We start from the raw sequence: 16,841 nt of genomic DNA, 5'->3' as shown, positions 1-16,841 counted from the left end.
AAGATTTCTGTTCATTAAAAGATACCATTAATTGCAAGCAACACTCTGTGGCAGAAGATCAAAACTGTCTGACACAATCTGAGCTTGCTATAGCAACAAAGTTCAACCTATTGCAGCGTTCTCGCTTCTGAGACAAGCTGTTTAGTGTTTTTTAAAAAAGATACCATTAAGACAGCGCAAAGATAAATGATCTCTATCCATAAATACATAAAGAATCAGTATAGGTGAAACAGACTCTTTAAAAGGACCTTTATACAAATGCTAATAAATATGATAGCCATTAAGAGAACTACAAATAAAACTGTATCACTCCACCCACCAGAATGGCTAAAGCTAAAAGACAAGATGACAAAAGATAAATAACAGGTATAAGGAAGAATGTGAAGCAACTGGAATTCTCATACATTGAGTATACTTTGGTACAATTTTGTAAACTGACCATGTCTACTAAAGCCAAAGCATACCCTCTGGATTAGCAATCCATTCTTAGGAGCCACCCAATAAAAACATCCATTCATACATACCAGAAGACAAGTACAAGATTAATCCTAAACAGGAAATAAACTCCACATCCACCAATAGTAGATGGACAAATACTAAGCAATCTAGAAAATAAACAAAAGTCTATGGTGTGGTCAACAGTGGGGGGCAGGGGAAGGGTGAGGAGGGGTTTGAGGGGAGTTTCAGTGTAAACTACATATTCATGGTACATGCACTTTATTTATGCATGTTACACTATTCTTAAAAGATTAAGAATGTTCTGGCCCTGGCTGGTGTGGCTCAGTGGAGTAAGTGCTGGACTGGAAACAAAGGTCACTGATTTTATTCCTGGTCAGGGCACACGCCTGGATTGCAGGCCAGGTCCCCAATTGGGGATGTGTGAGAGGTTACCAACCCATGTTTCTGTCCCTCCCTTCCCTTCTAAAAAGATAAAACTTAAAAAAAAATGTTCTGTAACTTGGCACAGACTTATATATGTACCCTTGGTGTACTGAATAGAGCTTTTCAGCTATGGTGGCAGAATTCCAATTCAAATTGGCCCAAGAGAAAGCAGGAAAGCATTATTAGTTTAAGTATCTAAAAAATATATATGCCCCATTAGAACCAGAGATTCAAAAGCAATCATTAGGTCTTTATCTTTCTCTCATTTCTGCTTTCTTTTGTGTGGGCTTTATTCTGTCAAGCAGTTGGACACTCATTCTCCCGTGCAACTAGAGACTTACCTCATCTTCACTACTGACTGGCAATACTAATGAAAAACGTCTTTTCAACTCTGACAAATCTCAGAACTGGCCTGAGTCATACTTTTCCTGGAGCCTATGCGGCCCCATTTGAATCACTAGACTATGAGTAGTGAAGGGGTACTTTCCCAAGGGAAATCAAGGTACTGTGCCCAGAAAAGGGTTGGACAAGTGCAAGAGAGGCAAAAACATTTGTGTATCTGGGGAAGCAGACAGAAGAAACCCTTAATTTGCAGCTCCTCCCTATGTCAAACTTAGTTAATGAAAGTAATAGTTAACCATTGAACACAGGGGTGACGGGGTTAGGAGCACCAACCTCCTGTATAGTCAAAAGCCTGTGTATAACTTTGATTCCTCCCAAATTTTACTAGTAGCCTAATGTTGAGTGACCAGAAGCTTTACCAATAACACAAATGGTCAATTAACACCTATTTGTATGTGGCTCAGGGGACTGAGCACTGTCTGTGAACTGAAAGGTTGCCAGTTTGATTCCAGTCAGGGCACCTGCCTGGGTTGTGGGCCAGGTCCCTAGTTGGGGGCGAGGGAGAGGCAACCCATGGATATGCCTCCTGCACATTATTGTTTCTCTCCCTGTCTTCCTCCTTTTCCCTCTTTCTAAAGATAAATAAAAAATCTTAAGAAAAAAAAGAGAAAAAACAGGTTTATAGTATTTATTTATTTAAAAATTTTTATTTATTTATCTTTTGAGGGGAAGGGAAGGAGAGAGGTAGAGAAACACCAATGTATGGTTGCCTCTGTGCTTCCCCTGCTGGGAACTGGCCTGCAACCCAAGCATGTGCCCTGAGTGGGAACTGAACTGCAGTTGTTTGGTTTGCAAGCCCATGCTCAATCCACTGAGCTGCGCCAGCCAGGGCTACAGTATTTATTGAAAAAAATCTATATAAAATTGGACCCATGCAATTCAAACCTGTGTGGTTCAAGGGTCAACTGTACATAGTTTGTCCTAGCTAAAGCATCCAAGCTGCAGCTTTAGAAGTCTCTGAACCACACTGGGAGAGGCTAATCAACAGCTTCTTACCAGATCTCTTAGATCACGGTCTCTCCCTATTAGACTATCTCTTGCAACCATGGTTAAATCAATCTTTCCAACATATGGCTCTAGTTATAACTCTAACAATGGAACCAAATTTAGCCTGTTAACTCATGGTCTTCCATGATCTCACCCTGTTTCATAGTTCATTGTACCATACTATTTACTCTCTATGCATGATGAATCAGTGCTTTTTAAGTATTTGTCACTGTCACTGATCTATTTTAAAGTATTAGGAAGTCATATTAATGTGTCAGTCAAGAGATACAAGCATTAGCTTTGTTACTTGTCCTTTCTGGCTCTAAAGGTATACTATTATACATTTATTTGTAAGTGCTAAATTTGATCCTTAATATAACTTTTTCCTAAAAGTCAATATTCTTATTAAACTAAGTTTATCCTAAAAATAAAACGTGGTTAACTCAAAGTAAGTATGAGATAAATAGCACTTCCTTAATGGGGAAGACCTGTTATAGAACTATTTTCTCCATACCATTGATATATTTCCCACAAATAAATTATATATAGCATTTCATTTCAATGGTTTCAAAGACTTAGGACAGAGATTATAATTTTAGTTTGACACATAAATGGAAGTTGTAATAAACTGTATTATATTTTTTAGCATATATAAAACAAGACATGTTCATAAATAGGCCACCGGGATCTTTAGCTAACTTCATCCAGGCTAAAAATCTCCATGTTTTCACACTTGGCTAAAACTGATTTATGTATACAACCAATTTACTAACTTGTGAGGGTCTCAGAATTAAAGTGATTTTTAATTAAAAAAAGGAATTATGGCATAAATGACATTAGTTTTAAAATAAGACCATGAACTAAAAGTTCAAACATATCACTATTTTTATTTTCATTTAAGCCAAGTATGCCTGAGCTAAAGTTAGACAACATGTATATCTATCCATATTTCATACTAATACAAATTTCAAAACATAAAGTATAATGATATTCTGTACATTCAAATCCACTTACTTTTATCTGAAACAGTATTTATAAAACAAATAGGTCCTGCAACAAAACTACCATTAGGAAAGTTATTTAAATTATTTTTTAATGGTTATAGTGGAGCTAATTTTCCTCATAAAGTACCTCCTAGGATTTAGGACTCTTTAGGTTGCTTGAATACAACCAAGAATGTGATACTGATTAGTATTATATATCAGTTTAGTCAAATATCTGAAATAAAAGGAGTGACTTTTGACTTAACCCTAAACCAAAAATGAACCTTGAAAATATAGTTTACCACTTCTAACACACTCCTTTATGTGTCCACACAGCATGTTCCAGGAAGTCAATCTTCTTCTTTCTCAATGTATGTCTTTGCATTAACCCGTGCCATCTGCCTGGCCAAGTACCTGTCTCTAGCTGACATTACAGTTTCTTCATTGCTCCGTTTTGCAAACTTGCTCAGTGTCTCATGCAGTCTCTCTTGTTCTTTGCCAGTATCTTGGCATTCCTCTGTGACTCTGTGTTTTGTTCCCACTGATGTTTCACAACTAGAGAGTTTCTCTGAGTTTGTCTCTTTGTCCTTTTCCATGTTTCTCATTTTATTGGATCTTTCCTGGTCAGGAAACTTATCTTTTGCTCTAGATTTCGGGCTGCTTTCCTTTCTGTCTCGCTTCCTTTCTGAAGAGTGAACACCTGCTTCTCGTTTTTCTCTATCTCTGTTTTCATATCTTTCTTTCCTTGCTTTCATATGTTCTTCCTTTTCTTTGCTTTTCTCTTCCTTCTCTCCTCCTTTCTCACTGTGTTGGTCATGATCATTTCGTTGCCTATCTCTTTCTTGTTCTCTTGTGGGATATCTCTCTCTGTCTTTCTCCCTTTTCCATTCTCTGTCATTTCTTTCTCTTTGGTCTCTTCCCCTCAGTTTATCTTCTTGTTCATGTCTCTTCCAATGGGCATCTCTATGACCCGCCTCTCTGTGCCTATGGGAATCTTTCTTTTCTTTTCGGTAATCACGGTCAGTGTAGTAGTTCTCTTGGTCCCTGGATTGTCTCTCTTGGTGCTTATCTTCCCTTTTCTCATGTCCCCTTGACTTGGAACTTTTTGTGTGGCTTTTGGTATCATGTTCTCTTTCTTCGCTAGATGACCGTGAATGAGTGTGATTCTTGTGATGCCTGGAGTCATTCTCAGAGGTCTCTATGTTCTTTTCCCTTCTGCACTTCACTTTATTACTTCTTTCCATTTCATTGTCCTCGCTGTCATTATCGAAGTCACTATCTGCATCTGGGTTTTCCTCTACTTTCACAACAGTTTGGAGAATGCATTTTTCAAGTGGTATTCTGTTCTCTGAACTTACTTCATCAGAATAACCCCTTGACTTCTCTTCCTTTATCCCAGACCTTAAAAAAATCATAAATGGCACATTATCATTTATAGTAAGCATATAAAGTGTTTATATAATTTCCCTCAATATTTAAATCAATAAAATTATAATTAGATAAGCTTCCTGATCATCAAGATGTAAAAAGGTGCTAATGTCTATTTACTTTGTAAACATCTGCATAACCAGCATTTTCTAATCATTCAGAATATTTTCAATATTGGTAGAAGTTAAGAAAATGAACCCTTCTGTATTAGATTACTGGAACCTTCAGGCAGGGGTCTGTGATAAGCATAGATGAAGAATAACCAGCAAAAGAAAAATACATTCTGGACCTTAGTAGCACTTTCACAACGTGGAGTTTAAGTAGTGGCTCTTTAATAAATTTTTATTTTTCTTTCTATAAAAATTAAGAGTCATGTTAATAGATAAAGATAAATTTTTCCCACAGCAAAATGGTGGCAAAAATCTAATTCTAAATCTCACTTAATAAACCCTATATGATTAAAAAGGCATCAGCCTCTAGATATACTCCTTAGCACCTATCACAGCAAAATGGAAATATGTGAATCCATCCAATTATTACAACCAGCAACACTAAAATTGTTTACGTCATCTACATTTTCCCAGCTGATACGTGTGGTTCATTTATTTATATTATTCACACACTCATCACTTACTAATCACACTAATAGAACAACTATGGTTCTATAGAAATTGCTAGTACAACTGTCTTGGCTAAATAAATCACTAACAATTAGGAATTCTTTAGACTCTGAGAAGTGCCACTACTAAATGACATAGAGTTTCATGGCTGGCCTCACAACTACTCCAGATGAAACTCTAACAGAAACATTAATTTTCTGTTCAAAATCTCAATCTTCAAATGTACCTTCTTAGACTCATAAATTTCATCATTTTTAAAATCAATAGTTAGCAGTCGGAGTTGGGGAAGTATAAAACTAATCCCCTCTCTTTTATTTTTTTAGAGAGAGGTGAAGAAGGAAGAAAGAGAGGAAGGGAAACATCAATGTGTGGGAGAAACATCAACTGGTTGCCTCTTGCACACCCCCAACTGGGGATCTGTCCTGCAACCCAGGCATGTGCTCTGACCAGAAATTGAACCAGTGACCTTTCAGTTCACAGGCCCATGCTCAATCCACTGAGCTACACCAGCCAGGACTAAACCTAATTCCCTTTTTTAATCCTTAATTCCATTCTCCTGACTCTCCCCTTCACCTAGGAACCCAAGACTCAGATCCTCTTAGCTAGATGCTTCTGTTTCCAAAAAGGTTACTTAAATATAAGTTTAGGATTAATTCTCCCTTTTACTTTTACCTATATACTTATGGCATAATCATTTCACCATTCTTATTTAATATCTTATAATTTTACTTAAAATCCTCTAATCCTTTCTATACTAGTACTAATAAAAATGTCTACATAAATGGTAATGTCCATATCTGTGCTAATGTGGTAGCCACTAGCAAAATGTAGAAACTGAGTACTTGAAATGTGGCTGTTGTGACCAAATTTTATATTTATTATTAAGCAGCCACAAGTGAATAGTGGCTTCTTATTGAATAGCGCATCTCTAGCCCTTGATATATGAATTTTACATTTTATGGAGGCTGAGTTCTAGTTATAAAAGTAAACCACATCTCTTTTTATATACTACCTAACTATGTATGTAAAATTACTACAGAATAAAGACAATCTAAACTAAATCTTAAGATTTTTAAATTAAGAAACTAAATTCCCAGGCATTCCTTCAATTAGGTCAGGTTTGGCCGATAAAACAATATGCAATGCTGCGATCCTCTCTGGAAGAGTTAATGAGTATTAACTCGTGATCTGTAAACCACAGATCATGAATATCTTTTTTCTCATTACTCTGCATGCCACATCTTACCTAGCTTCACGAAAGCTGCATGTAGGTACTTCCTCTTCACCAACTGCTTGATTTAATAGATGCCTATAAAATCCACTGAGGTCTTTCTGCTTGGTTACATCCAAACGTGCTAAGAGAAGGAAAGCAAAAGTGAGAATTTATTCAAAAGGCAAAAATGCAGTTCAGTTTACAGATATAGAATATATAACATATACTGTGTATAAACTATTCTTTTAAGATTTTATTTATTTATTATCAGAGAGCGAAGGGAAGAAAAACATCGAGGTGTGGTTACCTCTTAAGTGCCCCCAACTGGGGACCTAGCCAGTAACCCAGGCATGTGACCTAGACTGGGAATTGAACCGGTGACCCTTTAGCTCGCAGGACAGCACTCAATCCACTGAACTACACCAGTCAGGGCTCGAGTAAACTACTCTTTAGACCAAGAGTTGGCAAATGATAGCCTGTAGGCCAATTTTAGCTGCTGCCTGTCTTTGTAAATAAATTTTTATTGAAAGGTAGCCCCGTTCATTTGTTTATGCATTGTCTAGGGGTGCTTTTGTGTTACAAAGGCAGAGTTGAGAGATCACATAGTACACAAAGCCTAAAATGTTATCTGCTCCTTTCCGGAAAGCCTGCTGACTAGTACTCCAGATGAACACAGAGTATAGGCACAGACCAAGTCTTACAGATTTGATTTTCTTCCACTTAAAGTTGATGAGCCCTTGCCACTTAAGCTGTTTATAAGTACATATTTTACTTAAATCTTGAGAAACGACCATGAGCAGAAAGCACTGAGGCAAAGCACTAACTACAATTTTGTTTGGCCTCTGCACCTTTTTGTTTTTTCTTGAATTACTGTTATTCTTTTTCTAAATGTCCAGTTGATGCTCCTTGGGTGATGTTACTCTAGTTTTCTCATCCCAGAAAATATAAGTAGGATTTAAATCTCAGACATATACTGCTCTGACATATTATGACTTATGTACAATGTTTTTATATTGGAATCATTTTCCACGGCAATGACTTGTAATGAACACAGTTTTAAGCAACCAAACAAGGTCTAACGGAAAAGTCCAATAGAAGTACTAGTTACTAAGAATGCAATTGTTTTTACTAAAAATATCCTCTCTTTTATAATACAACATAATACTCTATTTTGTACCTTCAATTCCTATACATAAATTATGATCACAACATTTATAATCTAAAAGTTCAGTGACAGAGCAAATGGCTAACCACAGGGCAGAATTTTGCTGCCTGTTTCCTTCTACCCTCTCCCTCTTCCATTTCACCTTCAAGTGCAGCAGCCCTCTTTTCTCTTTCCTCCTCTTCAGCTCTCTCTTGCAGTTTTTTCTTATAAGCAGATGTCACAAATGCTTCTTTATCATCAAACTCTCCCTTTTCCATTTCTCGTTCTCTCTGTATTTTCTTTTCCATTCTTTTTTCTTGTTCCTTTTTTCTGATCTCAACTGCTTTTAGTAAGTTGTGAATATACTTGGGCTAGGGGGAAAATACGTTTATTTAAGACAGAGTTAAAGATAATAATTGTTAATACTCTATTTTTTACCATGAATTGATTAATACAGAAATGTCTAGTAAAAATAGGTATGTTTGTCATCTCAGACACTAATATAAATTTATTAGCCAAACTGAACCTAAAATTCTTTCCATAAAAATGTAAGATAAGATATTCAAAATGTTTATTATTATTTTTTAAAACATCAAGCTAAGTTAAGTAATTTTCCCACTGTTTTTCTCACCATTTATAATGGTATCACCTTAACACTTCTGTAACAGGTAAGTGAATCAAAAAGGTCCCTACTCATTTTTCACATTAGTTGAAATAAGATTTAAAACAATAGCTTTAATATAATTTTATACCACATTTTATTTGTAGATACTGTAAAATGCAAAGATCCTTAAAAATCAGTGTGTGTTTGTGAAAGAGTAAGAGTGATGGAAAATCTGAACTTATTTTAATTCCCCTTACCCTTAATTGTTTTCAAACTAAAAATCTTATCATGATGTGTGCAGATGATTCAGTTACCAGGTAGGAAGCCATAAAAAATGAGACGATGGCAAAATACAAATAAACACAAACAAGAGAACAAAAACTTCCCAAGAAAAAGTTTTCACAATATTATTTACAAAGGCTTTAAAGCAAAAACCAAACCTTATAAAATTATTAGATAATTCACTTGTTCCCGTTCGAATACTAAATGTTGGGCTTCCTGGGTTCTATTCTATTTGGAGCTAAGGGCACCTCACACTTCAAATACCAGAAAGCTTTTTCCCAAATCATCTTCACGCTGAAGTAAGATTAAGATATATAATGCAGGTCAGGGTCAAAGAAAGTTTGTATTTTCTGCTACAAACCTTTCGGTCTTTTCCCAAAAGCAATTTGGGATTACTTTCTTCCTTTTTTTTCTGCATTTCATCATAAATACTGTCATATTCATATACAGTGGAATCTTCTGCAAGGGCCTTCTGGATTTCCAGTTTGGTCTTAAAAAAAAAATTAAACATGTTTCAAGATATGAACTAGCTGACAGCACAAAAAAGTTTAAATAATTTTCTTGAGACAGGATCATAAATCAGAAATATATCATAAAAATTATACCAATCACATTTTAACACAAAAAAATAAGAACATGAGTTCTGAGCATGGCTGCCTCAGTTTGAATCCTGGCTCTATACTTCCTAGCCACTTCAGCTAAGTTTGTTTATCACTTTGTGCCTCAGTTTTCCTCAACTAAAAAATTGAGAACTGCATCTATCCTCAAAGTTGTGATAATTAAGTAACAATAAACTTAAACCACTAAGAATGGAGCATCACAGAGAGTAAGTGTTCAATAAACATTAGCTATTATTATTTAATCATCTGACCATAAATAATATTATCCACATCCACAGGTCAAAAAGTCCAAGGTTTAATGTAGACACATCTTAGTTTTAGATGTCTATAGTAAATTACATATTAAGCTTTCATATTATTTTTTAGGCAAGTGGATTTACCAAATAAAATGTTCCGTTTTCAAATGGTAAGAAGTAGTTTTTTAAAAGCTTCCGTCGTATCAGAAAAATGGGGATATTTTATAATTAATATTTTTGCAATATAAAGTCCTCTGCCTTTGTACATCATGTTCCCTCTATGAACTGTTCCTCCTCTTGTTTTCAGGCCATCAAAATCTTATCTAGAACTTCAACTCCTGCTTTTAAAAAAACTATTTTTCAATTCCAATTGATATACAATGACATATTAGTTTCAGGTATACAATATAGTTATTAGACATTTATGTCCTTTATGAAATGATCATCCCAATATGTCTAGAACCCATCTGACATCATACATAGTTATTACAGCATATCGACTATATTCTCTATGCTGTACTTTACATACTTGTGACTATTTTTATAATTGGCAATTTGTACTTCTTAATCCCTTTCACCTTTTCCACCAACGCCCCCCATGACTCTTCTCATCTGGTGACCCATCAGTTTGTGGGTTTTTATCCAAAAAAATCCAAAACACTAATATGAAATGATATAAGCACCCCTAGTTCACTGAAGCATTATTTATGATAGTCAAAATACGGAAGCAACTTAAGTGTCCATCAATAGATGAATAGGCAAAAAGGATAGGGAATAATTACTTAGCAGTAAAAGAACAAAATCTTGCCATGTGCCACAACATGGATGAACCCAGAGGGTGTTATTTTAAGTGAAGTAAGTCAGACTGCGAAAGAAATACCGTATTTTCACTTTGTGGAATCTAATTAAAAAATAATAAACAAAGCAGAAACAAACTCAACCCCTACCTCTTTTCTTTTTTACGATTTTATTTATTTTTAGAAAGAGGCGAAGGGAGGCAGAAAGAAATGGAAAGAAGTATCAATTGGTTGCTTCTCACATGCCCCCAAATGGGGACCTGGCCTGCAACCCAGGCATGTGCCCTAACTGGGAATCAAAGGAGTGACCTTTTGATTCACAGACTGGCACTCAATCCATTGAATCACACCAGCTAGGGCATCCTACCTTTTTTTTTTCTTCTTAAATATTGACACCATTACAACTGTCCTCTACTTCCCCCTTTTGCCCCCTCCACCCAGCTCCCACTCTGGCTTTCATCACAATGTTGTCTGTGTTCATGTGCTATGCATGTTTTTTTGCTAATCTCTTCTAGTCTCCCTTACCCACCTCTCCTCTGAGATCTGTCAGTCTATTCCATGTACCCATGCCTCTGGTTTTATTTTGTTATAACCCCTACCTCTTAAATGAGGACATCTCTGAGGACTTTCACCCACAAGGATCTCTTTCTTTTGAACTCTGATGGCACATTCTATGCTGCAATTATTTAGCTGCAATATAATATCCTTGATGTTATTATTTCCTGTTTCACAAATCTCAGTCTCTTGTCCCAGTTTAAAAGTTCCTGAGGTACACATTACACATTTTCACTTTTTAATTGCTATATTGCCTATTGCATGTAGAATATAAGAGGGCTTTTTAAGTAATGGGCTGATATAATTATTCAAAGAATAGGCCTGACATTCTCAAGTTTTTACAAAACAATGATTAGGCTCTAGAATAATGTACACACTAACTTAAATATTTTTTCTGGAATACTGTTTAGGACATTAAAACATTTTTAATTTTTCTATTTTCAACATTTACTTTAATCTCAGAAGAACAATGATTCCTCCCACCTACATGGTGAATTAGCACTGCTATTCCCTCCCCAAAACCAATCTGGAGAACTCAAAGGAAAACACGGAGTTTAAGAAATAACAACTAAAAAAAAACCTCAGAAAAACCCCCCAAAACCAGGGGAAAAAGGACACTAAAATGTTTTAAATTGATAACATGCTTTTATATTTTTGGGAGTGGCCAGAGAGCACTTGTATGGATTTGTTATTAATTTCAGTCTTAAAATATATAAAGCAAAAAAACTTGAACAACAATATAGGGAAAAGTCCACAACTACAAGGCAACCATAGAGGCAAGTCCACAACTACAGTAGAGGATTATTTTTTTAGTACAGGGTTTTAACATATGCCTCTCAGTAATTAATAGAACAAACAAAAAAAATCAGTATAAATATATATGAATTAACACAACTGGCCCAATGAAAACATACAGAACATTTTTCAAGCACAGTAAGTTTATAAAAACTTTACTGGACCATAAAGTTAATCTCAACACATTTTAAAGATATGAAATAATACAATACATGATCTTGGAGCACAAAGAAATCATGTCAGAAATCATTAAAACAAAGGTAACCCTAAAACCCCTGTTATGTTTAGAATTAAGTTCTAAATAACCCGTGGGTCAAAAAAGCAATCATAATGCAAACCAGAAAATATTCTTAACTGAATAACAAAAATACTTTATCAAAATTTGTGAGATGCAGCTATATTAGAGCTTAAAGTAAAATGTATAGCTTTAAATATATGTATTAGAAAAAAAGGGCTGAAAAACAAGAGAGGTATGCACACACCTCAAAAAGTTAGATAAAATAACAAAATGAACCCAAAGAAGGAGGAAAACCCTAATTTGTGAAGGCAGAAATTAATGAAGTAGAAACAAACTTGTAAAACATGTTTATCGTTAGTTCATTAAGATCCACAGACTGCGTAATTACAGGGTAAGATAGGGAAAATTACAGGCCAATCTCATAATGCACAACTCCTCAACATACCCTTTAGTAAACCAAATGGAACAATATATAAACAGGATAATACCTTATGTCTATTTTGGGTTTATACTATTTATGTAAAGTTATGATGATTGACTTTCTAAAGTTAAACTGACCTTACTTTATTGGTAGAAATACAACATTGTCATGAAATATGATCCTTTTAATATAGTACATTCATGATTAAATAAAGAGTAACAAAAGTTCAAATCAAAATCAGAAAGTCATTCCTTAACTTGGTAAGACGCTATCTACCAAAGACCTATAACAAATTTTATATAGAATGATGATGTATTAAAAGTTTTCCCAGTGAAACAGGGATAAGGTTGTTTTGTCATCATCAGTTGCACACTTAAGGGTCTGACAAAAGAAAAGAATATAAAGAAAGAAAAAGTGGTCTATTAGATAAGTAAGTACATTGCTTCTAAGAGTATTCTCTTAGATTTAGTAAATGCAATCAAACTAGTATTCTTCATGGTAAATAGCCTGGGAATAAAGCAGAAGAGGGGGAACACACAAGTGGGGAATAAGGTGGAAAGTACATAGCAAAGGTAGATCAAGGCAGCAGCAGGCAGGTAAGCAGTATAGAAACAGTAGCAGTTATTTCCAATTTCAAAGCAAACTATGGAAAAGTCCCATGAAATAAAAAAAGTGAACAAGCCAGAGTTAAGAATAAATTTTGATTTTGGATTTATGCTTTAGGTAAGAAAAAGCAGGACAAAAATATCAAAAGAACACTGAAAAACAAGATACCTATACAACCTTTGAGAAGTTACCAGACACTCTGGAACTAATTCCCCCATCTATATAGTAAAGAAGTCAAACTTGATGGTCTCTCTCAAATTCTGCTGAGCTCTAAAATTTGGATTCAAACCAAAAATTTATGTTAAAGGATCATGTTTTTTTAAATGACGTTTTTATGCCCCACTATGAAACTAAGATATAATATTAAAATAATAACTAAATACACAATTCTGTGCCCACTCCCCAAGAAGGCAATAAAACACAGTGGTTAAAAGTTTGGGCTCTGCAATTTCACTGCCTGTGTTGGAACACACCTTGACCATTTACTAAATATGAGACCTCATGAAAGTCACATAAATCCTTTTTGCTTCATTTTTTTCAACTACAAAATGGGGATTATAAAAGCATCTAATTACAGAATTGTTGTAAGAATTAGTTAATTCTTAGAAAGTAGTTTATGCTATCATGTCTGACATATAGGAGACATCATTCTTACCAGATTCTTCTCAGACAAGGGGAAAATAGTACTAAATATTAAAGAAAATGTGAACAGTGAAAGAATTAAAATGAAAAATAAAGGTACTTTGGCATTGTTTAATTGTATTATGTTCTGCAGCAGCTAAATCTAAGACACTGGTGTAGTAGGAGAAAAATCAGTAAGCATTTGTGCTTACCCCTGTAAATAGCTGTGTAATTATGAGGGATAATTTATCCTTTTGAAATTTCAGATTTCATAATCAACACTATAAACAGATTTGTGAGAATTTATAAAATATTACATGTATTTTTAAAAAGGCTTCAAAATATATACAGCATTATATAAAAATAATGGTGCTAGCAAGTCTACTAAAAATCATGACATTTCCCTTTCTTGGTCGGTGATTTTCAAATAGTTACAAAATTGTGAAATACTCTGGTTGCAAAGAAAATTATTTTTGGCAAGTAAGCTCACTAAGCAGGAATTATTAAACTGTATAATCCATCGTCAGACTGCTAAGTCACCAGAAAGCTGAAGTGGATTTAATCTACAACACAGCAGTAAACAGTTAATTCTTCTTTCTATTTTTTCCTTTAAAATTTATAAAAAAGAAATCTATGTAAATCAAAACACACCTTAACATACTGTCAAAAACCAATTTTTTCTCTATGTATACCTTTTTTGTCTCAGCACTTAGATATGAAAACTGACACATAAAAATGTGAGCTGAAATACTTCCTTTACCAAGTGCATTTAACTCACTTTTCTACCTTACCTGTTTCATTGCTTGCTTTTTAGCAGCTTCCCTCTGAAGGGTTTCACTCACGGAGGTCTGTAACACAGAAAAATACTGTCACTGTTTAACACTTCTTTTCTAAAATTCTGGCTGGCAACTGGTTTCTTACTTATTGTTAAAACAGAAAGATAGTATTATTAATTAACATAATCAAGTGATCAAGGTCTTTTCCCTAAACTTCTGGAAACAAATGAATTTTCATTGTAACTCATCAGATTAGGCTATAAACTGAAAGAAAAAAAAAAGAATAGTACAGGACAAAAATGAGGTAACATGGGTTCTTTAGTACCAATTATACCACTAAGTCATTCAACTTCCATGGATTTCAACTGCTTTGTGTGCTCATATGAATGTGTGTCTGAGTGTGTGTATACTAGCTGGGGGTGGATCAGTCCGTTCCAACACTAAAATGTATCATTTCCAGCAACAGAAAGCACATTATTTTAATATTCACCATTAAATTTAGTATATCAAGCTGTTAGTATATGCTTAAGGCTTATGGGCAGTCGAAACTACCTGAAGTGATAATCATTCAATAAAACATGTAGTGAAACACCTACCATATCTCCCATTGTTCTAGTTCTTGAAGATATTGGAAAAGCAAGAACAGTCTTTGTTCTTGAAAGATAAATGGTCTAAAAGGAAGAGAAATAACTAAAGAGATGATTATAATATAAATGTGATAAGTGATGTAATAAAGGGAAAAAAATAGAACACAGGGAAATAAAATATATAAGGAATCAAGAAAGCTTTCCCTAAAGATGACATTAGACCTGAATCAAAAAGAATTTAAGAGAAGGCAAGAGGAATATAATTGGAAATAGTAACCACATGGGCAAAAGACTTATAGCTAAGAAAGTAAATGTAATTAGCATATTTAAGTAAAAATGTTTCCTTAGAGTACAAGGGCTTTGTAAATATACTAACCAACACTGACAGGTTTGCTTTAACAGGGTGAATTTTATGGTGTGTGAATTATCTTTAAAAAATAAAGGTACTAATAAATTTATTTTTAATGAAAAATATAAGCCTCAGACCTAGGATTTATCCATTTTTCTCTAGAGAAAATGGATAAATTCTTAGAATCATATACCCTTCTAAGACTGAATCATGAAGAAACATAAAATCTGTATAGACCAATCGCTAATAAGGAGATTGAAACAGTAATCAAAAATCTCAAAAACAAAAGTCCAGGACCAGATTCACTGGTGAACTCTACCAAATATTCAAAGATTTAATACCTATCCTTTTCAAATTCTCCTCAAAAATTGAAGAGGAATGAATACTTTCTAATTAGATTCAAAAAGTCAACATTACCCTGGTACCAAAACCACACAAGGATAATACGCACACAAGAGAAAACCAGAGGTCAATATCTCTCATGAACATAGATGCAAAAATTCTCAACAAAATATTATCAAATTGAATACAACATATTAAAAGGATCACAGACTATGATTAAGTAGGATTTATTCCAGGAATGAAAGGATGGTTCAACATCCAGAAATCAATCAATATGACACCATACTAACAAAATGAAAGATGAAAATCATATGATCATCTTAACAGATGCAGAAAAAGCAGTCCACACTATACAATATCAATTTAAGATCAAATATCTCAAAAAATGGACTTAAAAAGAAAGCATCTCAGCATAATAAAGGTCATATATGACAAACCTACAGCTAGTATCACACTGAAAGGTAAAAACTTGAAAGCTTTTCCTTTACAATCAGGAACAACACAAGGATGCCCACTCTTACCACTACTTTTCAAAACAATATTAGAAGTCCTAGCTAAAGCAATCAGGCAAGGAAAGAAATAAAAGGAATCTAGAATGAGGTAAAGCTATCACTATTTGCAGATGACATGATATTATATATAAAAAACTCTAATGACTCCACCCGAAAACTGTTAGAAATTATAAACACATACAAGTTGCAGAATATAAAATAAATATACAAAAATATGTTGCATTTCTGTATTTTAACAACAAAAATCAGAAAAAGAAATTTAAAAGTCTCATTTACAAACGCAACAAAAATAATAAAATACCTAGGAATATATTTAACCACAGAGGTGAAAGACCTGTAAGTTGAAATGTGTAAGACATTGTTGAAAGAAACTGAAGACACAAAGAAATGGAAAGATATTCTGTGTTCATGTACTGGAAGAATAAACACTGTTAAAATGCCTATATTACCTAAAGCAATCTATAGTTTCAGTGCAGTACCTATAAAAATCCTAACAGCATTTCCCCCAAAGATACTCCCCCCAAAAATCCTAAAATTTTTGTTGAACTACAAAGACCCCAAGTAGACAAAGCAATACTAAGATAAAGAAAAAAAAAAGAGGTATTACACTCCCTGATTTCATAATATGCTACAAAGCTATTGTAACCAAAAACAGTATGGTATCAGCAGAAAAACACAGAAGGATCAAAAGGACAGAATCAAAGCCCAGAAATAAAATCAAACATATATGGACCACTAATTTACCACAAAGAAGCTAAGAATGTAGAACAGAGAAAGAAAAGTCTCCTAAATAGATGGTGTTGAGCCCTGGCTGGTGTGGCTCAGTGTACTGAATGCTGGC

The 16,841-nt window shown here is 34.3% G+C and overlaps 1 protein-coding gene and 1 non-coding gene across 4 annotated transcripts in view; one reads left to right on the top strand and one right to left on the bottom strand.

The window, feature by feature from the left end:
- Positions 1-35: 35 nt before the first annotated feature.
- On the top strand, positions 36-159 carry LOC119062077 (small nucleolar RNA SNORA28). The gene has a single exon (XR_005084909.2). It is a non-coding gene; the product is annotated as a small nucleolar RNA SNORA28 (small nucleolar RNA).
- A 2,958-nt stretch (positions 160-3,117) lies between these two features.
- NSRP1 (nuclear speckle splicing regulatory protein 1) overlaps positions 3,118-16,841 on the bottom strand; it is a 28,098-nt gene continuing 14,374 nt past the window's right edge. For 2 of the 3 annotated variants that reach the window (XM_037162845.2, XM_037162843.2), the window contains exons 3-7: positions 14,226-14,282; positions 8,907-9,035; positions 7,823-8,030; positions 6,549-6,657; positions 3,122-4,655 (exon numbers count right to left, since the gene is read on the bottom strand). In XM_037162845.2, coding sequence (XP_037018740.2) covers positions 3,605-4,655; positions 6,549-6,657; positions 7,823-8,030; positions 8,907-9,035; positions 14,226-14,234 — 1,506 coding nt within the window. In that variant the 5' untranslated portion in view covers positions 14,235-14,282 and the 3' untranslated portion in view covers positions 3,122-3,604. Of the gene's footprint in view, positions 4,656-6,548; positions 6,658-7,822; positions 8,031-8,906; positions 9,036-14,225; positions 14,283-16,841 lie in introns of all 3 variants that reach the window. The other variant, XM_037162844.2, reaches the window with a different exon arrangement.

The sequence above is a fragment of the Artibeus jamaicensis genome, unplaced genomic scaffold (assembly GCF_021234435.1).
Source record: "Artibeus jamaicensis isolate MK-2021 breed Jamaican fruit bat unplaced genomic scaffold, CSHL_Jam_final contig_2790, whole genome shotgun sequence".
Classification (NCBI taxonomy): Eukaryota; Metazoa; Chordata; class Mammalia; order Chiroptera; family Phyllostomidae; genus Artibeus; species Artibeus jamaicensis.
The sequence above is the reverse complement of the archived record's forward strand: the minus strand, read 5'-3'. Positions and strand labels throughout refer to the sequence as shown.